Raw genomic sequence first — 25,146 nt, 5'->3', positions numbered from 1 at the left:
GTAATAGAATGGGACTCTCTGGAGCAGATATATATGAAATTATTGGCCCTATGCCTAATGCCATGCATTTAGCTGTGGAGCAGTGGAACTGTGCTATCTGGAATGATGATGATCCATCCAGTACTTTGAGAAGTTGGGGATGAGATGGGGTTGTGGGGTTGTCATCCAACATCCTGACCCTACTAATGCTCTGGTCACTGAATGCAATCAGATGCTCCAAAATCTAGTAGAAAGCCTTCCCTGGGCAGTATAGACAGTTACTCCAACAAAAACAGTAATACTCTTGATTTGGGAAGAAACAATAAACAAGCAGGTGTCTCAATACTTTTGTCCATATAGTGTATATTGGTAGTGTCACAGAAACATTTTGTAATATTTGTAATATCAAAAACGTCAGTGGCCGTTAATGTAAAACAAATAAATTAGGACTATTTCTGTTGGTCTAGTCACAATGACATTTTGTCACGGTGTGAGGAACGTCCAGATTCAAACTATGTACAAAAAAAAAAAGAAAAAGCATAAAACATCTAAAAAGAGAAGTTATTTCTAAGCAGTGACAAAATGTTACAATATATTCAAATGGCAAAAGGGTTAGTTTGACCTGTTTTTTGATCTATGTCTGTTTAATGTTTCTCCAAATCATCTTAATAGAGTTCTGGTGAGGACTGATGTGAAATAATCAGTGAAGGTGAAGGTGCTGTGATTTGGGTTTTAATAGCGTGTGTATATTAGCAGCAGCCTCCACTCAGTTCTGAATGTGCTCTTCAGTGCTGGTTTTAGAATCAAATAAATGTGTGCGGTTCTCCCGCTGGTAAAACAGAGCGTTTCAGTGATTCAGACATTATGGTCTGTTTTCATGTTACACTGTAAAATAGCCAATACTTCATCTATTAAAATATGCCTGGATCTGCCCTGATCCTGATCCACTGGATCGGATTGGGACATCCCTATTAAAAATTATGGAGCACAGCTTAAAGGCTTATTGGTGGTTTATTTGTCTCTTTGCCAAATCTCTAAAGCAGAATTTTGTTCTGTTCGTCCTGAGAAAGTGTCGCTGAAGTCTTCAGTTGTTGAAGAATGGCCTGAGGTCTACATGAGGTCATTTTATTACAGCTGATCCACAGCTGTAGACGGTTCTATAGATAGATGCAAGCAAAGGAAACCCAATGTAAACACTGAGGAGGAGACTGGAGGCACGGCTGAGACACCCTCCTCCACATGGCTCCATGCTTTCTGCTTTTCCATATGAACAGCCTCCAGACTTGAAGAACAATGAGAACCAGAAGAGTTCAGATTGCATTCCTAGAGGGCAATTTGACACACACCCACTCACACACATAGATATGCGCACATAAACACACGGCCGGTGTGTTACTTTGCATTCTTGTTTTTCACATACACTTCTAATCTGCTCTCCTGTTTCATCCTGCTTCAAGCAGCTAGACAAGAAGCAGATTTTGTCCGAGTTCCAAGCGTCAATCGCGTGTTTGATTTTGGGATAAAACCAATTAGCCTGATCTCGCTGGATTGGTTTCTGCAGCTTCTTTCTTATTGACGTGTTACAGTTGCCAGTTACCTCATGGACTGAAAATTCACTAATCTGTGATGAGATAAACAACCATGTCCGTGCAAGGTCCAGACTACCTCATTATTTTTTCCGGTTTGTGTCCTTCTGAAAGGACAATGAACCCACAACAGGCATCAGCAGCCGACTCCAGGCCCAGTAGTCATGTTTATTTTTTTAAGGAGACATCGGAGCAGTGTGCTGGGGGGACAGATAAGGGACGTTATGAGCCACCATTCTGGATGCTTGCTTTTAGCATATCTCCTTACACAGCCCTTAGCCTCTAATCAGCAGCGTCAAATCCTTGTGAGAAACTCTTGGACCTGGCTGAGGAAGATACAGGCCGAGCCAGGACCTGGCCCCAGGCCCCGCGTTCCTCCCTCAGACGTTGATACATTGATCAGTTACATGCGAGCAAAAGTGGGAATCTGGCCGCCTCCCAGAGACCAAATCATATCGTTTTTCCCCAGTTTACAGCCACGACCATACTGATGTACTAACTGATGTAAGTACCAGTAGGAACAGGAGCATGTAGGAGCAGAGGCGTAGGTCTCAAAGAGTAGATATACTGCAGCTAGCAGTTAGCAAGACAAGTCTAGCCAGCACACAGCAATGTAACTACAACACTTGGGCATCTGTCTCATCCATTATTGTTACATTCATGGGGTCATTTCACTTCACATATAATCCTAAATATTTTGTATTGTAGGATGAATGTAAAGAGGGTCAAGAATGAAGAAAGAAGGGTTTAAACAGCTGCTGGTAGCTTGTCCAGTACTTATTCAGTATTGCTTTATTGATACAGTGTTATCATCATTATTCATTTTCTTTTCAAAAACACTGCTTTTAAGATTTAAATTTTGTTAAGCTGCAGTTTTAAAGCCCTGCATTGTGACAGGCAGTGGGATCCTGAGTGGCCCTGCTGTCTAAGTGTTGACCTTATCAATGAGAGATTACCGGTTCCATCCCTGGTGATGCCGCCACAGTGAGTGCCGGTGAGTCTAGCACAGTTTACTGACTGCACAAACCTCCAGGACTGGAATTGTCCACCAGTTCTCTACACAAACATTTAGCATGATGTTAATCAGCTTGGGTGTCTGTTAGCCCATGTAACAGAATTTGCAGTTAGCATTCTCCTCCAAGCATGTTCAGCTGTCCAATGATGTTGCGTTAGCTGCAGCTTCTTGGGCTTCATATGACTTGAACAAAGCACATGCAAGCTTTCACTCTCCCAGTACTGGTAGGGGACGTTAGGGGAACCTCTTGGAGAAACTCTTGGACTTGACTGAGGCAGATACAGACCACGGTACATGCCAGCTTTCAGCCTCACAGTGCTGGTAGCATTTTGTGGGTGGGAATTGGAATTGACAAAATTAAGGAAAAAAATAATAAAGCAATCCACATTGCTGGGTCTGTCCCAGGACCAGGAGACACATGACCGTCTGCGTCTACCACCAAGCTCAAAGACTCAGTGGTATTGTACTGTTTCAGTGTGTTGATACCTGTGTATCATGTAGACTTCACCAGAATAGAGGAGTGGAGACTCTTTCAGCCCTCAACCTCAAACTTTGTTTGGAATGTGATGAAACGGCACCCTGGGAAAATGGGAAACATGCGCACCATTCATGTTGGAATCCATTGCAAACAAATTCCACTCCGGCTCGAAGCTTCGGGCCAAAGGAGGCAGTTTTGTCAGGCAGGAACTCCCACCCCATCCCTGCACTTCTCCAGGAGCTGGACCCCGCCCCTCTTCCACCAGCGCTGCTGGCTCCTTTGCTGCTGACCCTGATGGTACTTTCAGTAATTAGGGCTGAAGACTTGCGTAACGGTCATCTCTCTCAGCCTGCGGTAGGCTGAGCGAGCCAAATCCACTCGGCCCGGCTGCAAATGAAAATGCCATGTATTCAAACACGCTAAAAAGCCATGAGTCGAATGAGCAGCCAGGGCCAGCGCCCCGAGCACATTTTCTGTCAGGTCGAGTTCCAAACGTGGGCTGCTAGACAGGGGGAGTTTTGTCTTTTATAGAGTTATGATTTATTTTTTTTATACCTTAAAAGGTTTAATTAGAAGGTCTAATTAGGGAGAATAAAGCTGGCAAGGAAAGGAACGCCTCCGTTCCCAGCAAAAGCTCCTTCCCTCCTCTTTCTGTCTCTTTTCCTTTTACGCTCACTCGCATTGCTCACCAGGGAGGGGAGGTCTGACTGATGGAATTTGTAAGAATGAGACTTTGTGGGGTTTTAATGGCTGACAGGCCCAGCGGTGGCTGCATGGAAAGTAAAGCAAGTGAGAGAGCCTCAGATTTCCCCACTGTCTGCCTGGCCCCCGTTCTGCTGAGTGAAGTGTTGCAAAATTATGAATTTAACACAGTCTAGTTCCCCTTTTCTCTTCTCCCCCCATGTCTCTCTCTTTCTCTGTTTATGTCTAGTGCACTCTGACTCCCACTGCCTTTTGTTCTTGGTTTGATTCTTGTCTTTGTTTTGTCTTTTTCTTCCATCCTCACATTATTACCATCATTCTTATAATACTCACACATGGTTCCCCAGTGATTGAACAAACTACCTACCTCCATTACCTGGAGAATCAGAAAGTGTGAGCTGTTGTAACACTTCCTGGGATGAAACGGCCTCAACGTTGACAAAAGCAGCTTATATGACAAATTATGGCTTTAGAATAATGCTATTTAAATGTTTATGTAGCTTTAAGTTATTGCACTTTACCTGTTTAACTGGGCTAACTGTACTGTATAGCATGTTACCTGCTCTGAAGGGTCTTATTGCAGCATTTCTGAAATGGAAACACTGAAGCAAACACTGGACAGCACTCACATTAAAGTTGGCTTTTGTTGAGGTTGAATGTTTGGATTGGATTTGTTTCCCTTGTCAGCCTCACTTTGGGTAAAAGAGTGCCATATGCTTATCTGTCTCTCTATGCTTAACACTGTCTCTCACACATATGGTCTCCTGGGCAGACAGTTCTAGATTGGCCTTACGTGGCACATTGCTTTCACAACTTTAGCTACAGGAAGCAAACTTTCATTTGTGTTGCCTAAAGTAAAGCAACCTCAGCCGCAACAGCTGCAACTGCAACAGTTTTGTGAACAAATATGAAACTGCCACTTAGAATGTATACAGTGTACCAGCTTGTCACATTAGGGCTGCACAACATATCCTTTCAGCTTAGTCATTGCAATGTGCACGTTACAGGATGTGCAATGTCATGTAAGGCAAATTAAATCATACACATCATGCTACATTAACTTTAAAATCTGCACGTCTTCATTTTCCATGACGGATTATATCTGCCCAGTATAATTTATTTCACTCCAATCTTCAATATACAGAGGGCATTATTAGGGCTGGGCGATATGGTAAAAATACTACATCACAATATTTAAAGGCATTTTTCACGATACACAATATTTTTCACGATACATGTAAATACAGACTAAATACATTAGTAGTGACAGATTCTTAAAAACTACTATTCAGAAACTCTCCCATACTGAATACAGTGATTTATACTCAACATCTGCTGCTCTTCATCTTATTAAACCAGTCTCATTACACTGTTTGCAATAATATCCTCGTTATGCTTCGATATTTATCACGATACGATAAAAATATTATAATATTGTTGGATCATGGACTTCTGGAGAAATCCATGAAAATCCCTGTATTTCATTACCATATTATTTTATTTATCCTGTATTTATTACCACAAAATTCCTGTGGTAATAAAAATCACAGAACAACAAAATATCACAATGTTTTTTTCCAATATTACGCAGCCCTAATTACAACCTATTGATTTCAAATAACACTTTATGGACAAGGAAATGAAACGATTGAGTTGGGATATTACTTTCTGAACATAAAAATGACACAGAAGCCCAATTTGAACAGGATTACATTTTCATGGGCTCCTGGGATAATTTCCATTCTCCCCTGAGACAATTACATGCTGAATTGCCTCCTGTTTTTCACAGAACCCAGCTATGGTCAGATGATTTTATTCCCATTAACATGTCCATGTTAAACACTTATTACTAAATTGCGACATGATGAATGCTTTGGAAAAGTCTCTCGACCATTTATTCGTTGTCAGTAGTAGAATGCCTCCATTCTCGCTACGCTGGGGGAACAACAGCTGGTGCAGAATCAAGTAAGGGATGGTAGCAGGGAAGGCTACAGCTACTGGGAAAGAAAATGACTTGTGAATTCCTGCTGCCCTTGCCTGGTTTCCACTGTGGCGGAGACATCGGTTTGCTGTAGGCGCTACAACGTCAGATTTGTTTGTCTGTTGTGTTTTATATTCGAATTGTAGACACTGTATGTCCCAATACTTTTGTCCATATCGTATGTAACACTTATAACACACGTGTTATTGAATTATTATTTGATTTGTCTAAAGGTTGATCATTAAGTGAGTAAATGCTCTGCAGTTCTGAGAGTTAGAGAAACCGCTTCGTGACTTTAATGTGGATTTAGTTTCGGTCACAGTACTCCTCCCCCCTGGCGTCCAAAGTCCCTATGAAGTCAATTAGAAAAGTGAGATCTCTTGCAGGCTAATTAAAGGCTAGAAACTTGCTCATCCTGTGGTAATTGTCTTGCCGTCTAAATGAGCTTTATCACTGAGGAGACGTGTAAAAAGCTTATTACTAATGTACCTCAGATAAATCTGATTTCAACTCTGCGAATACACACACAGCTTGCCTAGTACTGCCAATAGAATAAAACTCTCTGGAACAGTAAAACGTAAACCTTTTGGCACCATGCCTAATGCCAGACGTGGGCTAGAGGGCAATAAAGCCCCTCAGCATTGAGCTGTAAAGCAGTGAAACTGTGCTGCCTGGAATGACGAATAGATCTCACTAATGCTCTCGCAGCAAAATCTAGTGGAATGCCCTCCCAGTTGCTCCAACAAAAGCTGGATAAACTCTCTCTCTCTATCTCTTTTTTTTTTTTTTTTTTTTTTGAATCCCCTTGGTTGAACGATGAATGAGCAGGTGTCCCAATACTTTTGTCCATATCGTGTATGTCGTAAACAAACAGAATGGCACCTTATATATATATATATATATATATATGTACATACATATATGTATGAAATATTTTAAATATAATTGCTACTAATGGTGTTAATTAGAAAATTAGGAAATATCAGATGCTTTGTGTGTAACAGTGAGGTTGCTCGGAAATTATGATACGCACAACTCCCAACCTACGACCAGTTGTGTAAAAGTTTCACGAGCTGAGCGAGAGGCAGCTGGACTTTTCTCAATTGTAAACTGTTCCTCTCTGCCTTTTCGGGCTCTGACACTCAATAGAGAAGACACTCTGGCTGCCTCTGATACTAGCAGTGCACAGAATACACAAAGGCCCTCCTCTCTCTCTTTTTCATCCGTTGGCTTTGGCTGACTGGGATGTGAACGTTGGGTTGGGCTCAGCTCGACACTCTGGGAATTGACACACAATATCCTCCCAAACGAGAGAAGAATGAGTGACTCTCATAAGAAGTCTGCTTGTTTTTGCACTCGCTCTTTTCCACGAGTTTCCAAACATGGCTCCTCTATTGAATCCTTTCAGCTACGTTTGACTTCAACCACTGTATGGGTTGAACAGACGTTGAACAGACTAGTGTAGATCACAAAGGAAGTTCTAAGAAAGAAAAGCCAAGGGTTTGAGCTCCACAACAGCCAAAGAATGTGAAGATCCAGGTTAGATGATGTATCACTGTCAGTCCTTTTGATTGCTGTGGATGTAAGAACAAAGCTCTGTTGTGCTGACTGGACGCATGCAGCTTTCCCAAGCCTCTAAAACCAGCTCTTTGTTTTTGCAGGTGTTTAAAGGTGAATTTCAGCTACCTGATTTTCTTAAAGAACAATCCCAGGTACGGTAGTCCTCCTGCCTGCTCTAGTCCGTTTCTTATCCGTTTTTTTTTTTTTTATTATTAATTTTTTTTCTCTCCATATTTTCCTAATTTTTTTGATCTTCACTGCTAACCACCATTTCCATCTGCTTTCTCACTTGATCTTATTGGTTTCTAGTCATTTCGGTACTCCTGCTGATGAATAACTTGCCTTGCAACCTCCTACAGTCTTTGATCTCATTTATTGCCTTATGTTCGTGTTTGGAAATGCATCGTCTCTCACATTAGCACTTAGCTCTTCGGCCTCATTTCTCATGGTCCCACGGCGAGTCGAGCCAGGCGCTCTCAAGCTGGTTTTCTACTGCCCCCTCTTGACTGGAGATGTGTTATTCTGCTGACCGAGGAGTCCTGATGTGAAGCTTTTGCTCTGGTTTCAGCCGTTATTACTGGTTCTCAGGGTAGAACGTTTCCAGGGTGAATGATGGGGACTGGAAAACGTTGTGGTTAAGCACTGAGAGTAGATACTGGACCTGAAATCTCCTCACCTTGGTGCCTTGGTTACTTCATCTCAAGACCGGGGTTTCTTTCAGTCAGTGGTGAATTTCTTAAACACTGAAATATGTCTCATCATCATAATCTCTCTCTCTTTCTCTCTCTCTCTCTCTCTCTCTCTCTTTCAGCTTCAGAAGTCTTCAGAAAAGCCAAACCCGAGTTAGGAGGAGGAGGAACACTAACATTGAGCACACCCATGGAAGTAAGTAACACCCTTTATAAGGGAAGGAAAGACGAGTTCTCAAAAGCTTTGTTCTTTAATGACCCTAATTCAAAGTTTCATGAAACCAAACTTGCACAATATGTCCAGATATTTGTGGACACCACTTCTAATGAATGCTTTCAGCTACCTTAAGTTGCAGCCATTGCTGACACAGATGTGCAAATGCGCTTGTCTAGTAGCAATGCTAGCAATGCTCCAAAATTTAGCAGAAAGCTTTCCCTGGGCTGTTACTCCAACAGAAACATGATTAACACTACCCTTGAGTTCAAAAGAAACAATGAATGAGCATGTGTCCCAATACTTTTGCGCACATAGTGCATGTTACCCCAAATGCTAATTGGAGTGTCCTGAACAACGCACAACCGCTCCCTCACTAACTTAATGAATGGCTTGCCCCAATCTGCTGGCGTTGCTGATGGAGGTGATGCAGGTGTTAGTTTAGTTTAAGGAGGGATGTGATGACACATGTGGTACAAAATTGTGATATTAAGGTCCCAGTTAAACCAAAAGATCAATATTAAATAAATAAAATATAAATTAAATTACAAATATAAAATAATACAGGAAGTCAATGTACGAAAAATTGTATTTTTATAAGTGTAAACAGAATCCGGTCAGAGTTGCTATCCGGATACAAAACACAAGGTAATGCCAGGTGTAAACAGGCTCAATAAGTCTTGCTGGAAGCATCAACAAATTAGATTTCTTAGATAGATTTTTTTGAGGTGTTGGGATTGGTTGGGACAGTGGTTTGATTGCAGACGTGTGTAATCTGAAAGCTGGTTTGTGTTTAAATGTTGTGCAGATGTTTTCTGGTCTGCTCATTGGCTTTTATTGTTGCAGGACTCAGGAGCAGCAGCAGTGGGACCACGATGGACTCACATGGCCCCCGCTGGGACCTCCTCATACACGCACACAAATGCACACACATAATCAATCACACACCGGCATCTTCATGCCTACACACACACACACACACCACTCACAGCCCCATGGGCCCGGACCACTTTATGGAGAACTTTTGGCCTTTGATGTTGTACTCTGACAATTGTGGCCTAAGAATGTCATTGCTATCTTGAATTTTTCTCTGGTTTATATTGTTTTGTTTTTAATTTTGGATTTGATCACATCATACTCATACTCGTTTCCTGGCTACATAAATCTGTGATTCTGTTATAAGAAAATACAGTGAATAGCAAAGGAAGTATTTATGAAAGAAAGTTAGCTTTTGAAGATGCAATATCTATTTTGATGTTCGATTTATTTTCATGCCTTTGTAACGTGCAATTCCTTGGGTGCTCCTGTGCAAGATCCGCAGTCTCGAGGCTCCGGCGGCGGCGGCGAAGACAAAACTGCGTTCCACGCCCTTCATTCACAACAGTGGTCTTTGGTAGCCGGAGAACTGTCACAAAAGAATTGTCAGTGTTGAAGGCAAGAGAATTGCTCATGGTTTTTCCATTGGAGGAAAAAAATGGGACGTCAAAGACAAAATGCTTGAGTCTTTTTTTTTTTTTTTTTGTACTGAAGTGGGAAAACATCATTGCCAATTTTAATTTCTTTTTGTGTGTGTGTGTGAAATAAACACTTGAGCGCTGTAGGCTGCTGACGTGCCCAGAGCAGTATCCTCTACATTTTAGGACGTGTCAGAGAGTCTTGTATGTTTCTTATATGGACTGTTTGACTTTATCATCTCTTCATCCTGACTCACAAAGCTTTCCATACAAAAGGGGCCAAAGTGTTTTCAGTGGAGCACTCAGACTTCATCTCTGTATTAAACTGTTGCGTGGTCAGTTCTGGGTTTCTGATTCGTAATAATTGAGGACGTGTCTGACTGTGTGGTGGTCAAAGGAGTACAGTTCAGTGAACTATCAAATCTGATCAGGTTCTTAAGCATTAAAGCTTCACAGTGAGAGCTTCTAATAGGGTGAATTGCCTACTGTGGGACACCTTTAGCTATTTTGGGTGAAGGTCTTCCTCAAACAAAAATGAAATAAAGGTAATCAAAATGAAATGAAATCACATGATTTTTTAAAAATGTCTAGTCTTAGATTAGCGTGGAGTCATAGTTAAACCACCCCCATGTGCCCGATGTGAAGACCACCCAAAGGTCAGTGACCGCGTTTAGACTAAATGAATGTTAAGGGTATAAATTTCTTACAAATAAAGCAATCTTGCTACATTTTATCAGTGTGTATGATATGTTTGTTTGTCCAAAAATATTAAAAACGTGAATATACTCTATATTTATTATTTCTATCAATTTGCTATTGTTAAACTTAATGGGACAGTATGATTCCCACCTTCTTTCTCTTAATGATAGCTAACTAGATAACAATGGTAGTTTTTTTTTTTATATTAAATTCTTATGGAGGTCGATGTTAAAATATGTAACTTTAGGTAATTGAGTTTTATTAGCCTGGAAAGTTTTTATTACATAAATTATTATTGTTATTTAGGCTCTCCGTTGCCTCACATTTTAAACAGAACTGTCCCACAGACTGTCTGAGGCGACTTACGAGTGCCAATGTGTCTAACATGTCTTTTATGAGCTTTTCCTTTTTTGGAGTCATTAGGACACATCCTGAGGATTTCAGACAGATACTTTAAATAAATTTACTGTATTTGCTTCATATCGCAAAATATTCCAGGCCAGAAGATGTCCCACATTAGGCTAATTCACACTGTGTTTTGCAGTGTGGCACTTTTACAGATTCGTAACAGTATTTTGGTGTGGGGAAAGTGTCAGATACACAAGTCTGTTTGAGATTAGGACATTACTTGCTGCAGTTTTTTGAGCCATTAGAGGATGTAGGCATTAGCGATTCCTGAGGTAAAGAAAGCTTTGCTGATGGCTTGTTAGCTCTGTTAGCCTCGTAGCTGCTGATGCAAACTTCAGACCCATGTTGTGGCCAATTGAATAAACTGGTGTTCACAAATTTGGACTCACTTGCCATATTAATAATTAGTTGTTTTATATTGTACTAGCTGCAGTAATAACTTACAAACACAGTGTGAGGTTAAATAGAGGAGTGTTGTGTGTAGATGGGGTGAACGCGTTAGCGCCCCCCAAAAATTGTTAAAAATTGTTAGCGCCAGCTAATTAAATTCACAAAAAAAAAATAACTAGTACTCCTGTTAAATCTCTTTAACATGACTTTTGTCCGTGTTGTTGGTCAAATTCAGTAGCTAAATATCAGCGATAGCTAGCTAGCCTAATGCTAACATATCAAACGCTTAGCTAGCGCTAGCTAACCTCTGAGGGAAAGTAAGCTAGCTAGATTTTTAGTGTGTTGATTAAGTATTTAAATTAATTTCATTAAATTAATTAATTAAATTGAAAAAAAAATCTACAATGTTGATTTCAGTGTGTTGTACTCTTGTTAAATGTCTTTAACATGACTTTTGTCCGTGTTGTTGGTCAAATTCAGTAAATATCAGCGATAGCTAGCTAGCCTAATGCTAACATATCAAACGCTTAGCTAGCGCTAGCTAACCTCTGAGGGAAAGTAAGCTAGCTAGCTAAGTCTTTACAGAGTCCCTGAAGTATCAAGGTAGAAAAATAACATTTTCAGACCTTAAAGAAACCTAAATATTTAAATTGTTCTCTCTGTTTAATAAATCATGAAATCATTAGCTAACTTTTAACTAAAGGGAACATTGTAGTTACATTGAGGGGCAGATTTAATAGATTTAGGCAATGAACTGTTAATTCGAGGAAACGGTTTTTTAATTTAAATGTCGGGTTTTATTTAAATGTCTTTAAATACTATCTTTCTACCTTTGATACTTCAGGTTTGTGTGTATTTTTTATTATGGAACTTGTTCAAACTACAACGCCACTATCTATTTCTTCTTCGTCCCCTAAATTACCTCAATATTTAATTATTATGTGAATATTAAAGCCTTTACTCCTCAATGTTCTCATGGATGACCCCAGTTCATCATTCTGGACACATCTGAAATCCTTACATTTAACCTAACAGCCTAATTCTGCCTCGCTAATTACTTGAAACTCTTGTGGTTGAACAGAACAGTGTGAGGGGTAGGGTGGTTTTCTGAACCCAATAGAAGCTTAATCCAGGGGTTAAATCCAGGACTGTCGTAATGCTGATTTCCCTTCTGTAAAGATCCTAGAGCTTAATCTGTGTCCAAGAAAACAGACCCCGAAGCAGTAAGGTGACGGGACTTGCGTATGCGATGATGGTCGGATATACAGCTGCAGTGCAGGACTTGGCCTCGGTGAGGGGTGTCACAGACTGCAGCTGCTCCTTTGGCCACTCTGCCTGGGTTTATGTGCTTGATTGGGACCCCCACTTGTGGTGGATTTAGCTCATGACACACTAGTTAGTAGTTGTGTGTGAATACCTGAAGCATTAAAGCAGCAGTAGTCAGTTTGATCTACGTTTTCTTACTAATTAAAAACATAATCATAAAATAAGTATTTCATAAGCCAAATGGAGAGAATTATTACGCTTGAAGGGGATGAAAGTGGTCACAGAATTAGCAGTGTTCCTTTCGGGCAGATCTGTAAACACTGTAAATCTGTGTAATGCACTGAACTGTTGATAAATCTTCATCACTTATGTGAATGCACCATGTCAGTCATTTTACAGATTTCGCGCTCCTCAGGTTTTATTAATCTTGTGAGACTCGACATGTGGATAAATATTTCTTTAAATCCTGTCTGAAGTATGGAGGTGCTCGAGGTGGCATTTAGTTTAGTTGTGCATGCCGAATACCTTGGGTCTGAGGCAAACCTTGGTCAAACCCAGTAGACCAACCAAAGGAGGCCTGATGCTGCTGGTAGCTGTAGGCGAGTCCTTCCATAGCATGGCCTATAGCCTACGTACATGTCATTAATATCTAGTGGCTAATTTTCAATCTAAAATTTCATTATTATTACAGTGAGTTATAAAATGGTTATCATGTTTTTTGAAGGTGACAGCAATGCATTATTCAAGTAACCACATCCCGTCTCAGTCATTTATGCCAAGATTTCTTAGCCTGTGCTATTCGTCCTGTAGCAAAATGACATTACTCCACCTGATCATTCTCAGTGAAGAAGAGATTTTAGAGGGATGCATTGTGTTAATGGCCAGGTATGAAAGGGAAAAATCACTCCATTGTTTTTGTGTTGACCATTAGAACAGCGTACTACACACAAATACTATGATATTTATACTTTATACTAATCTTAATGCTGTCTAATCTTAATGTTTGGCAGATTGGTACACAAACGTTTAACATACTAACCTGTTTTCTACCAACAGGAAATGATGAAGCATTGTTAGGCCAACATGCCTCTAGCTGCCGTTGCTGTTTCTGCTGCACTTGCATCATTATCTTCCATTTCGTCCAGACGTGAGTATTATCCGACATTGCAATGCGAAACAGAAAGGGACAAGCTAGTGTCCAGTGTAACCACACTCAAAAGCCCATTTTTCCATGCATTTTGGATATTTGATTATACTCATCTATCTACATTCATCATCTATCCTACATACTTCATACTCAAAAACTAGTAAGTATAAGTGATTAGTATGCGATTGGGACACATCCCGTGTTTCTTCAATCTTGATTAATGCGCCTTTAAGCAAAGCTTGCTCCTTCAACTGATGTTACTACAGACATCGACCACGCAGGTACACTCAGGTTTGTGCATCTTCTCCGCTTCGCTTTTGGAAAAAAAAGGAAAAAGAATTTGGACCAATGAAACTAAATCATGTGGAAAACATGATAGGAACAAGGTTCTTTTTTTCTTTCCATAATACATACATTCAAGGTAAATGATACATCCAGTACATTACATACTTCATCATTCAGAGATTGGCGTCCAAACAAAATATATTTATATATTTTCAAATGAGCAGAATCCAGGGCACAACAATAAATAAGGAACATAACAGTCAACATGTAACAAAGGTTTCCCCACATTCAAATTGTACAGAGCTCCAGTTTAGATGGGGGGGGGCAGGGGTGGGCGAGGTTTTTCCAAGCATGTGTCTACAACCGAAGTGAAAAATAGAGTTTAAAATACAATAGTCTTTACTGGCCTCACCGAACTCCAGAGCTCCTTCTTCTTCTTTTTTGTCTTCTCTTTTAGTATGTACACTACAGTAGCACACATGGGAATAAAGGATCAGAAATGAAGTGTTTTTCACAGTAGAAATGAAGAAAAAGCTTTCCCTTTCACACATCTAATCAACAGTCTTTGAGTTATGTTTTTGAGATTGCACATCTGCATGACACCAAGGATGATGTTCTAGAGGCTTTGGTACACAAGCTCCTGTTGGAAGTAATCTTTCGTAGGGCTGTGACGACCCTCACGCATTCTCACAGGCTGAACCGAAGACGACAGCAGGGTTTGAGGCACAGTAACTATAGAGGGTCAACAGGGAGTTCCCAGATGCTACCTGTCAACTGATCCAGAAGCTTTATATGAAATATGTTTTTTTGTTTGTTTGTTTGTTTGTTTTGGGGGGGGGGGGTTACGCAGCAGTAGGTCAAGATAGGGGAAGACATTAAAGGGAGGGGGGATGAATGTGACACTTTTAGGTCTTTCTAGACATAAGCACCAAGAGCGTTACTCTCTTAAAAATAAAGGTGTCGGAAAGGGTTCTGCAGAGTGATCCCACAGAAGACCAACTATTGGTTTCCCAAAGACAGTTATATCAAAGGTAGTCTGTAAACGTGGGTCTCTTAAGGGTGTAGGGCAAGGGTGCTCCTCTCTGGTTTGAATAACCTACTCCCCTAAAGGGTTTAGTTCAAATATGGATGCTCCCCGACAAGAATGTAAAAACCAGAGGGACACGTCCAATGTTTAGTGGGCTACCTGGGAACCCTACTCCCTACTGTGTGTGTACTGTGTGTTTCCTGATGTTTACTAGCAAATTGTTTGACTCTCTCTTGGGCAGGACGTTCCATAATACTGCCGACATGTCGAGGGTTCCACCTCCTTCTGGAATGTTCCTGTTCACATCTACAGTTAATTTACTCCTTAACATCCAATCCTGCCCCACTCCCATGCTATTTCGTCCTTTGCTAACTGGATAAAGTGTTCTTGATCATCAGGGCAAGACGAGGGTTTGAGCCACCGCTTGTTCTGTGGCATTGCTCTGTGACAGGAAACCCTTTTAGCACCTGTAATTTTAAGAGTGTATGTGTACTGAAGAGGAGCCATACAGAGATTAACTTAGGGGTGGGCAATTTTTATGAGGAACTATTCTGAGCATATTGTGCATATTATCAGTTCTTCTACAACACTGACCAACATCATGTTTCATTAGAAAGATCTTGCTGGGAGAGCACAAGGTTGAATACAGACGATGCCGGCCGGCCGAGAGAGTATATCGATCCTATTTTGTGAAATGTAGAGATGTGTAATGTAAAGTTTTGACACTGTTTAAAATCTGGCACTAGTGGTGCATTGTGTTTGTTCCAACTACCGAACCTAAAATACTGTGATGCGTATCGCGTTCGTCTTCAACGTTATGATACTTTAATTACGACACATTGCCCACCCCTACTGCAGGTTAAGGGAGTTATTCTAGGAAATACACAACACTGATCGCCAGGCTGAGACTGTAGTTCAGGCTCTGTCTATATCTAAAACCTCACCCACTAGAATTTGCTAGTGAACGAGCTCAGCGTTGCAGGCTACTCTGTGTGCGTGTACGTGTGTGTGTACATGTGTGTGTGTGTAAAAAATCCGTCCACCATCCCTGATGTGGCACACTGAGAGGCACTGGTCTCGTCACATTGCACTACTGTGTATGGCCATGCAGCCGATACGTGGAAGCAGCTCACCCCCAAGCTAACCTCATTTCAGAGCAACTGGGTTCTCTGAACTCCAGACATAAGCAAGAGAGGGTTCTGGGAATCGTGCCTCCGCCCCTTCCCCTTCTCCTGATTAGGTCGGTGAAGGAGCATCACTGGCGTCTGCCGAGGGACAGTTTCAAAGTGCAAAAAGTGGCGATACAGGTTGTAAAACGAGGAACGAAGGCAACGTCAGATTTCTTTTTTTTTGTTTTTGTTTTTTCTCTTTTCTCCATCAGCCATCAGAAGAAGAGTTCCAGAGAAAGGTCTGGAAGGGAAAACAGGGCCAGCTAAGTCATACAAACAAAACACAAGGACATGATATATAAATACTATGACAAGGTCGTAATCATTGGCACAGTCCTTTTGGTCACAGATGGATGTGTTAATAACTCGTCTTCGTGGCTTTAGTGGAATCTTTAGTGGATCTGACCTTCCTGTTTTGGAGAGGTACTCTCCAGTCTCTGTGGCTGTGGCCTGCAGGATGTTCGAAAAATGTGCTCAGCCGTACTGTTCAGTGCCATCTCTAATAAAAGGCAGACAGGAAACAGTCCTCCTGAGAGTCACTGGTAAGTGCGGAATACTTTCTGTACGATTGGCGGGAAAGAAAACTCAAACAAACAAAAGAGTCGTCTGTAAAAGAGGGCGGTGTGGCGTCCACACAGAAGGCCCAAGATGTTTTCTGAAAAGTGGACCTAACAGAGGCGGAGGTGTGTACTGGAGGAGCGTACAGCTGAAAACTTGGGAGAAAAAGAAACCTCAGTCACAGTCACAGTGTGCTCAAATCCCACAAGCATGCAGACAACTCCAAAGGTCTGACACAATGGCATTCTGTGACAGGCAAAGGATACCGAAAGAGGACGTGTCAAGGCCCTTAAGGCCAGCAGCAGGTCCCGGGCAGTCTCATCGCTGTACCCCAGCGGAGTCAGAGAGAAAGAGAGAGTGTGTGCTCTCCGTCCCTTTCCCTCTGCCTCTCCCTCAGAGTGGACTCTGGAGAGAGGGGGTTGATGAGGAACCGGGCGCTGGAGCCGGGAGCGAAGTTCATTTCTGCTCTCCCTCGATCAGCTCACTTATTCTCGATGAGCGTCTGTACCTTGTGCACCAGCTCGCGTGCTATCCTCAGGATGTGCTGGACATCGTGGCGTTCGGCCATTTCTGGGAAACAGGGAAACACACTGTTAATGAGCTTAGTGAGCTTAAAACGAATACCCACCGACAGCTTTCTTAAAAAACAAAACAAAACAAAACATGCTTTTTCATGCTTCTGTTACACTTACTTCTTGAGTAATTTGAGATCAGACTTTTTGAGGCGTTAGCGCTCCCTGCTGAGCTAGGATGCAAATGTGAATGTTTTTTACGTTAATCATGTATGTTATTGTGTGGGCAATTTTAGATGTGTTACAATGGGGAAAATTTACGTAATGCAGTAGGGGTGGCGGAGCAAATCGATGTGTACGATTTGACACAAAATGTGAAAAATTAAATGCTAATTGATAACAATGTTGGCGGAACGGAAAAGGTGGGGCTCGTAAGTGTAGCAACCGGACAGTCTGTGGTGTGCACATAAGATAAGATATGGAAGAAGTCCAACAGGCACCTTCTGCATTAAATGTCAACTAAAATATTTTGGCAACACAACAAACATGAGAAATCATATTACACGTTTCCACTAAATATGGAAGTTTAAGAGTTTGCAGTTTAGTTCACCAGTTTAGTTTTTGTTTTGGTGCTGCCGATCAGAGAACCATCAAGCAAGCAATGTCAAAGCTTCTACCCAACTCAGAAAGGGCGAAGCAGATTACAAACTCTATCCCTCTATAACTTTTATTGCCAAGGATTTCTTGTACAAGCCAGATTACATTTCTATATATTTATAGACAGTATAGACAAGTGCTGTTAGAAAGACTGGTACAAACTGACTCCCAATTAAGTCTAGGCCAGATTACGTGACAGTGATAATAAGAAACAGAAAAGAACATGCCCTGTGAATCACTTAATCGAGTATGTGACATTTTGTCAGTTGTCACATCAGTTTAATAGTTTTTACAAAATCCAAACAGCCTCCTTTTTTCATGTTATTAAGAGCATTTGGAAAGCTTTGTGTTCCTAAACATTTGCCAGGCAGCTTAGAGTCCAAGTATTTTCTCTGCTCTAAAACACCTTCAACACACCAGCTAATTACCTACTTCTTAAAGGAAACTGGGTTTATTATCATCAGGAAATCTCATGTCATGCTGCACAGTGGCAACCATTCCTATATTTCAGAATAAACAAGCAGAAATAATGTATTAGAACCACCAGCATGTTATAGCCTTTTTCTGTGGTTGCTGCACCATTTCTTGTTTTCAGGTTGAATTTTGAATGTAGACATTTTTAAAGATTAAGATCAGGTGTCCCTCCATTCCGAAGGCAAGCAAAACAGACTCCAGTTTAAAAACATTAAAATATTCAAAAATTGTAATAGAAATACATTTTTATTCCACAATACCAATGAAATCTGGCTACGACCAGTTATGATAATAACAAAACTATATGCTGATAAATTTAGGTTTTGCAAACTAAACACACTGATTAGACCAGCAGGTGGTGCTGACTCTCAATCTCAGACTCTCCATTAAAGTATGGCCGCATAGCGAGACCACATCTGGGTCATAGTTGTGTTGTGTAGTTGTGGAAGCTTAGCTTAGATATGAACTATTACATGATTTTGTCAGTTGAGACTATGACTGTCCAAAACTGCACCCTGCCATGCTATATGTGTGTAAACATCATGCAACACCATTCCCTGCACATAATTATTATAATATAGTATGCTTTATGTAGTTTTGGAGACTGCAGACGTAATTCAGAGATTGGACAAAATGTTGAGCCCAGGCATGTACTGCAAGAATTGGTAGAATTTGTATGAACTCTTAAGATATATGAATATGAATACACATATTTACATATGAAGACATTCCAAATTTGCTAAATTGTACACCAGTCAGCCATTCAGCCAAAACATTAGTTATATCTGCCCAATATTGAGATGGTCACCTTTGTGCCACCACAGCAGATCTGACCATTCGAGGCATGGACTCCACAAGACCTCTAAAAGCATCCTGTAGTATCTGGCACCAAGAGTTGAGAGCTGTGAGTTGGCAGTTGTTGCCAATTCACTGGTTGTCTTATCTTGGACCACTTTTGGTAGGTACTGACCACTGCATATCAGGGACACCCCACAAGAACTGCTGCTACAAAAGATGCTCTGACCCAGTCATCTAGCCCTCACAATTTCCTCTTTTGTCAGAGTGGCTAAGATCCTAATGCTTGTCCATTTTTTATGCTTCCAACACATAACTGTTAAGAACTGACTGTCGCATAATATGTCCACCCCTTGACAGATGCCACTGTAGATGAAGATGTTTTCACTTTACCTGTCACTTAACTGGTGTTAATGATATGGCAGATTGGTGTATGTGCATGTACGCTTGTTCTAAACGTTCTAGTGAACATTCTATAAGCTGATAAACAGTCTTTGCGTTCACTCACCATTGAAGAACTTGATGATGTCCGTGAAGTCCATGTTATTGTCGCGGATGATTTCCCGGTACACCTCTACCAGAGCCAGTGCAATGAAGAGCACAAAGTGCTGAGAGGAGATATAGGGCGCCACCCAGATCACCTCCCAAACTGCAAACACATCTTCATAGAGCAGCTCTAACACACACACACATACACACAGGCAAAACACTGAGTGTATGCTTAACTGTGTTTACATATTTGAGAGAGAAGATAAGATCATTTGCTGTGGTCTGGTGGTGTTTCTGTACCGTACCTCTCTTGAAGTCCAGCAGGAACCAGCGGTAGCAGAAGTAGAAGTGAGTGTAATCTCCGTTCTGGTGCATCAGCTCAAACAGCTCAGAGTCAAGGATCTGCAAATGGGGACCGCTTATTAATAACACTCTTCTGTAATGTCACAGAGTGAACTTGAGGAGGAAACAACCAAGTGCTTAGCCAGATGCCAAGGCCTTAGTGAGATGTTCCTGAAACATTACCTGTATCAAGGACCTCATATTGGCAAAGTGAGTGTCCATGGCTCCGCCATTGGGGAAGTTCTGACTCATCCTCCTCATTAACTGAGTGAAACAGCTGTAGGCGAGGCACTCTGAGAGAGATAGAGAGAGAGAGTGAGCACAAAGCACAAAGACGTCAGTGAAAGGGGCTAAAATTAGCCTGTTTCATGATGATGCAATCCTTCAAGGCTATTAAAGTATAATCTGCCCTGTACTCAGATCCAAAATAAGAAGAACCATGATAGACTTTAATTCCAAGCCCGGAAAACTACATTAAGATCCAGCCATGTTGATACGCCTCAATGATCAAAACCCTACCCCTCCCTCATTTCCGATTTTATTCGAGAATACAAGGCAGATAGGAAAGGAAAGATTTGTAATTTAGGAGATCTGCTTTTCTCAAAGTCCTACAAAGTTTAGTATCATAACCTGTATCCAAGTTACACATTGAACTGTCGGCCTGTCTGCATAGGAGCGCCTACCAAAAAACATGAATGTAAATGGAAGTTGCAAGATCTGATTCTCACCATCATCCAAGATGACCATCAGAGGGGCTAGAAGGTCACACATACCCTGCACATAGCCCACCTCTAGATGCTCCCAGACATAACTGAGACACAGAAGAGGAAAATAAGAGAAGACAATAAGTGAATGGAGAGGAAAGAGTAGCCAAAGCAGTATAGTGCGGTATAGTGAGAACAGCTGTAAGGGAAAAGCACAGAACCAAGTCTGACTGACCTGCACATGATGTTACGCAGTTTCTCCAAGTTGCAGGTGGTGAAGTAGTAGTAGTTGCGGTCGCAGCGTGCAACATCCTTGTCTATTCTGTGCAGGTTTAGAGCCACTGTGTCCAGCAGCTCGATCTGCCAGGAAAATGTAATCTGTCATCAGTGGTGCAACAAACCATTGAAAGTTTCCCTATGTATTCAGAGGTCCAGTTCTCAGACTTTAAATCCTGTGTGTCTTAGGCTATGTCTGTATATTTTTAAACAGACTCTGATATATTTTTGTTCACTAAATAGGGAGTTATGAGTTTTTTTCTCCACCTTGGAGAGCTTTTTTCAAAATATTGTCAGTGACATTGACAGCATTTTTGTGTGGATGGGAGGTAACACAGACAAAAAAAGATTAGGTAGCTGCTTATTGGAAAATTCAGGCCAAACAGCCAGTAACAGCTGCCATATTGAAGCCTGAATGTCTAGAATGTATTTTTTAGCTACATTAGGCACATAGTTCCAGCAAAATGTATTGGCTGATCAACTGTATTTTGAGGGAAAAATCTTCCATCCATCTTCCTGATCAGGGTCAAGGTGGGTCTAGAGTCTCCCAATTCCTGGCAGGAATCCCCCTAAACAGGGCACCAGTCCATCCCAGGATACCATACAGACCTAGTCACCCAGCATGTGTGACTTTTGGAGGTGGGAGGAAACCGGATTACCAGAAGAAAATCCATGCAGACACATAGGAAGAACGTCCAAAGTTCCTCACAGACACAGTTCCCTGAAGCTCTGTGGAACACACACTACCTGCTGTGCCACCATGCCCCCTGGGGAAAACTGCATAAAACCATCTCTTCAAAAGAAATGCATGCGTAGAAGGATGCAAGAAGGATGAATACCGTGTACGAGGAGAAGGACGGTGGAATGCCCTCACTGTCAGTCACCAGCTGGTCTAATTGACTGCACAGCCTGTCCTCGCTCAGCGATTCTCGTCCGCTCTGCTCTCCCCTGGGTGTGGCGTCGTCTCCTGGCTCCTCCTCCATGCTCTGCCCGTCTTCAATGCTGGACAGGATCTGAGAGTGTCCTGAAGCTACAGAGTAGTTCCTGGAGGAGGGGAGGCCGGAGTCTGGAGAGTCAAACTCAACAAGCGGACGATCGTCTGGGGCCAGAGCTGCCGGGTTCACCACTGTGCTCATGGTTGGGGTGTTATCCCCACCATGGGGTATGTCGTGGCCTGTCCCATCAGGATCATCCACTGACATGAACACCTGAGAGAGGGGCAGGGACAGGATGGATGAGAACAGGTATACCATGACATGAACGTGACAAAGGACTCTCTTACCAAGCCAACATCCAGGCGAACAATAATGAAATAATAATTAAGTAATAATTTAATCTTAAGCATCTCTGATCATAGCTCCAGTGCAAAGGTCAATCGACCTGCACCGGGGGCAATACTGCAGTGGTCCCCAAACCTGGCCCTGGACATTTTAGTGTTTTTCGACTGTAACACATTCCCATCAGCTCAGGAAGAGCTTGTTAATTAGTTGATTAGTTAGATCTAATTATAGGCAATGACATTGCAGTTATGAATATGGCTTTGATACAGAATAGCTCTGAAAGGGGCTTGGTCAGTCAAATACCCATTGAGAGAGAATTTTGCTGTCATTCTTTAACAGAACAAAAGTTATAAACTCAGCACGCCCATGCAGTTTGTGTTGAGTTTGTCAAGTACTGAAAGGGACTCTATATCTGGTGTCTATGCTTTCACTTTCAGTTTTTACTCATTTCTCGTTATGTCTTTGTTGCTTTTCCAAACAGCATTTATCTTTCATTAGAATTTGGTTGCTTTGACTGATATTTTCAGTTCATTATGCACCCAAACAGGCACTGACAATTGAAAATTAATATCCATTAGCTCATTAACATGTCAATTTTGACTGGCTGTTACTGTAAAAACACTGCAGGGGCAAAGCTACCCATAACTTAACAAATGGTAATGCTGTTATCCCCAATTTTTCTGAATCTGACTCAGGGAGAAGCCCACCTCATTGCTGAGGGTGGAGTCTCGGTGGATGAGCCTCATGACGTGACTGTCGATGCTGCTCCCCGACGACAGCTTGGCAAAAATGGCCGACTGCATCTCCTTCTCCCGCTGTTTCACAATGACCTCACAGGCCTTCCATTCTCGCATCACTTGCTTGTATCGGGCTGCGATCTTCTCGTCGATCTGCAGACAGCGTACAGTGAGACTTGCTCGCAGAACCACCTCAACAGTGAGATTTCTAACTTATCACTCTCTCAGGACAAAGAACTTGCTTCACCTGTGCCATGTCTTTTTTGCCCATGCCGAACTTATAATGACCCAGTAAAAAGGGCCAAACTTCCTTCCTGATCTCATGCTCCACCCCGCCATAATAAACCAGCCGCAGCAGCTCCAGCTCTTTATAGTTCTGTGCAAACAACAGCAAATGCAGTATGAAGAGACAAAAACAGGTACTAATATATTTAGTTTCACACATGTTGAAAAAATGGTATGCAGCAACCCTATTCCCAAATTCATTCACTCCTTGTAAATTTGCCATCTTTTTTTTCATTGGCAGTAAAGGTTTCCTTCTCCTCTAAAGTTGCCCTTTTTGGGATTTGAGATTTTTGTGTGAAAGGAATCCTTAGTATTTTATAATACAGTTTGTATATAGTTTCTTATATGTTATATATTAATTTATCTGAAAATAAAATATAATTCTCATATATTAGGAACCTGTATAATTACAGGTTCCTCCTCCGATTTCTCCTCATAAAACAGCAAATAGCAAGTATACAACAGCATTGTTGTTGGTTGAAGTTGCACTAAATATATCTTTTCACTATAATGTGGCTCAGTTTACACGGAGTGTGAGTGTTTCCTTCATGTTGAGAGCCGATGAACCAGGACAGCTCTGAAGTGGTCCTACATTTCTGACAATTTGGTGTTAAAATGCATTCAGAATCAATGGAGCTGCCATGTGCGATACAGTATACCCTAGTGGTTCAAGGCAGTCTGAAGTGTTTTGAGAATCTTAAACCATGAGGCCTTATTGCTCCTATCAGTCACTGTGCTGCCCTCTGGTGGACAAAAAAAAACCCTGCCTTGTCTCATCCATACTAACCTTGCAGTCTTTTTGGTACTTGCTCCAGACGTCTTTGCTGAGACCTCCGGAGGCTTCGCAAGGTTTGTCTGGGGGGACGATGTTGTGGTTGACCAGCGCTGACAGATGCGTCCTCACAGTGGACAGATGCCGACAGTAGGCCAGCCCTAAAGTTGAGGACGATTATTTTTAGCGCGCCGATAGTCTGAATGGATGCAGGGATTTATCTGTAATGCAGGGTGAACTTACACCCATAGAAGGCTCTGGAGACAATCTGCCTCTTCATATTATGGCACAGCATCTTCAGTGGAATTCTGGACACAGGAAGGAAATGAGAAAAAAAAAAGAAAAAGAAATGACAATCTGGTAGCGGAAGGGTATGTGCCCATTAGCTATCAGTAGTGTGTTACAGCAGGGGTTCCCAACCTAAGCACCAATAGAGTTCCCTGCTCTTCACATACTGTTCTAATCAGTGCTTGAACTGTAGAAATTGGTGAAGCTGGATGGAGGGCTCAAATGACATGGTAGTGTAGAGAGGGGGAGGGAAGACTGCAGGGTTGGGTAGTCATGAACTGTGGCTATATCAAACAGCCTTTTTAGGATATATCTTTTCATCTTTCTTATAATGTGATGACTGTCCTTTTGATCAGAACATATTATTAGCTCTTTTTAATGCACACCTGTTGATTCAATATGAAGAACTCCTGAAAGATCAGAGGCAACTTAATTTCTGACAGGGTAAATCTCAAAAATACACAGTTAAAAAAAAGACAGAAGTGTAAAACATCTGAAATGTAGTAAATATATATTTTTAGTATTATTTTAGTATTATAGTTTTATGAATTAATGTAGAAATATTTTTTATTTATATATTTAATATATATTTTTACCAACCAGCCACAACATCGGTGAAGTGAAAAAAAATTATCTTTATCTACAGTAACTTAACTACAGTATCTTTTAAGGGGTGTAATACTCTGAACATTCAGTACTTCTAGTGAAAGCAAAGAAAATAGTCAAGCATAAGAATCTGAGCCACTCTGACAAGGGCCAAATTGTGATGGCTATACGACGACTAGATCAGAACATCTCCAAAACATCAGGCAGAAAAAGTTGTCCATAAAAGGACAACTGATGAACCAACGACAAGGTTCACAGGCACTTCACTGATGCTCTCAGTGATGCTCATGGAGGCCCCACCTCACAAAGTACAGGACTTAAA

General features: G+C 41.5%; 2 protein-coding genes across 5 annotated transcripts in view; one reads left to right on the top strand and one right to left on the bottom strand.

Moving 5' to 3' along the window:
* The window catches only part of tpst1 (tyrosylprotein sulfotransferase 1), a 57,463-nt gene extending 47,072 nt beyond the window's left edge, over nucleotides 1-10,391 (top strand). Inside the window, exons 4-6 of one of the 2 annotated variants that reach the window (XM_072692069.1) lie at nucleotides 7,403-7,453; nucleotides 8,113-8,186; nucleotides 9,051-10,391. In XM_072692069.1, coding sequence (XP_072548170.1) covers nucleotides 7,403-7,453; nucleotides 8,113-8,148 — 87 coding nt within the window. In that variant the 3' untranslated portion in view covers nucleotides 8,149-8,186; nucleotides 9,051-10,391. The remainder of the gene's footprint in view (nucleotides 1-7,402; nucleotides 7,454-8,112; nucleotides 8,187-9,050) is intronic. The other variant, XM_072692071.1, reaches the window with a different exon arrangement.
* Nucleotides 10,392-13,962: 3,571 nt separating this feature from the next.
* The window catches only part of sgsm2 (small G protein signaling modulator 2), a 62,841-nt gene continuing 51,657 nt past the window's right edge, over nucleotides 13,963-25,146 (bottom strand). For all 3 annotated transcript variants that reach the window (XM_072692077.1, XM_072692076.1, XM_072692078.1), the window contains 11 exons: nucleotides 24,174-24,238; nucleotides 23,946-24,091; nucleotides 23,121-23,249; nucleotides 22,844-23,026; nucleotides 21,696-22,064; nucleotides 20,816-20,940; nucleotides 20,605-20,687; nucleotides 20,060-20,169; nucleotides 19,840-19,936; nucleotides 19,554-19,721; nucleotides 13,963-17,177 (listed from right to left, as the gene is read on the bottom strand). In XM_072692077.1, coding sequence (XP_072548178.1) covers nucleotides 17,089-17,177; nucleotides 19,554-19,721; nucleotides 19,840-19,936; nucleotides 20,060-20,169; nucleotides 20,605-20,687; nucleotides 20,816-20,940; nucleotides 21,696-22,064; nucleotides 22,844-23,026; nucleotides 23,121-23,249; nucleotides 23,946-24,091; nucleotides 24,174-24,238 — 1,564 coding nt within the window. In that variant the 3' untranslated portion in view covers nucleotides 13,963-17,088. The remainder of the gene's footprint in view (nucleotides 17,178-19,553; nucleotides 19,722-19,839; nucleotides 19,937-20,059; nucleotides 20,170-20,604; nucleotides 20,688-20,815; nucleotides 20,941-21,695; nucleotides 22,065-22,843; nucleotides 23,027-23,120; nucleotides 23,250-23,945; nucleotides 24,092-24,173; nucleotides 24,239-25,146) is intronic.

The sequence above is a fragment of the Salminus brasiliensis genome, chromosome 11, assembly GCF_030463535.1.
Source record: "Salminus brasiliensis chromosome 11, fSalBra1.hap2, whole genome shotgun sequence".
Lineage (NCBI taxonomy): Eukaryota > Metazoa > Chordata > Actinopteri > Characiformes > Bryconidae > Salminus > Salminus brasiliensis.
The sequence above is the reverse complement of the archived record's forward strand: the minus strand, read 5'-3'. Positions and strand labels throughout refer to the sequence as shown.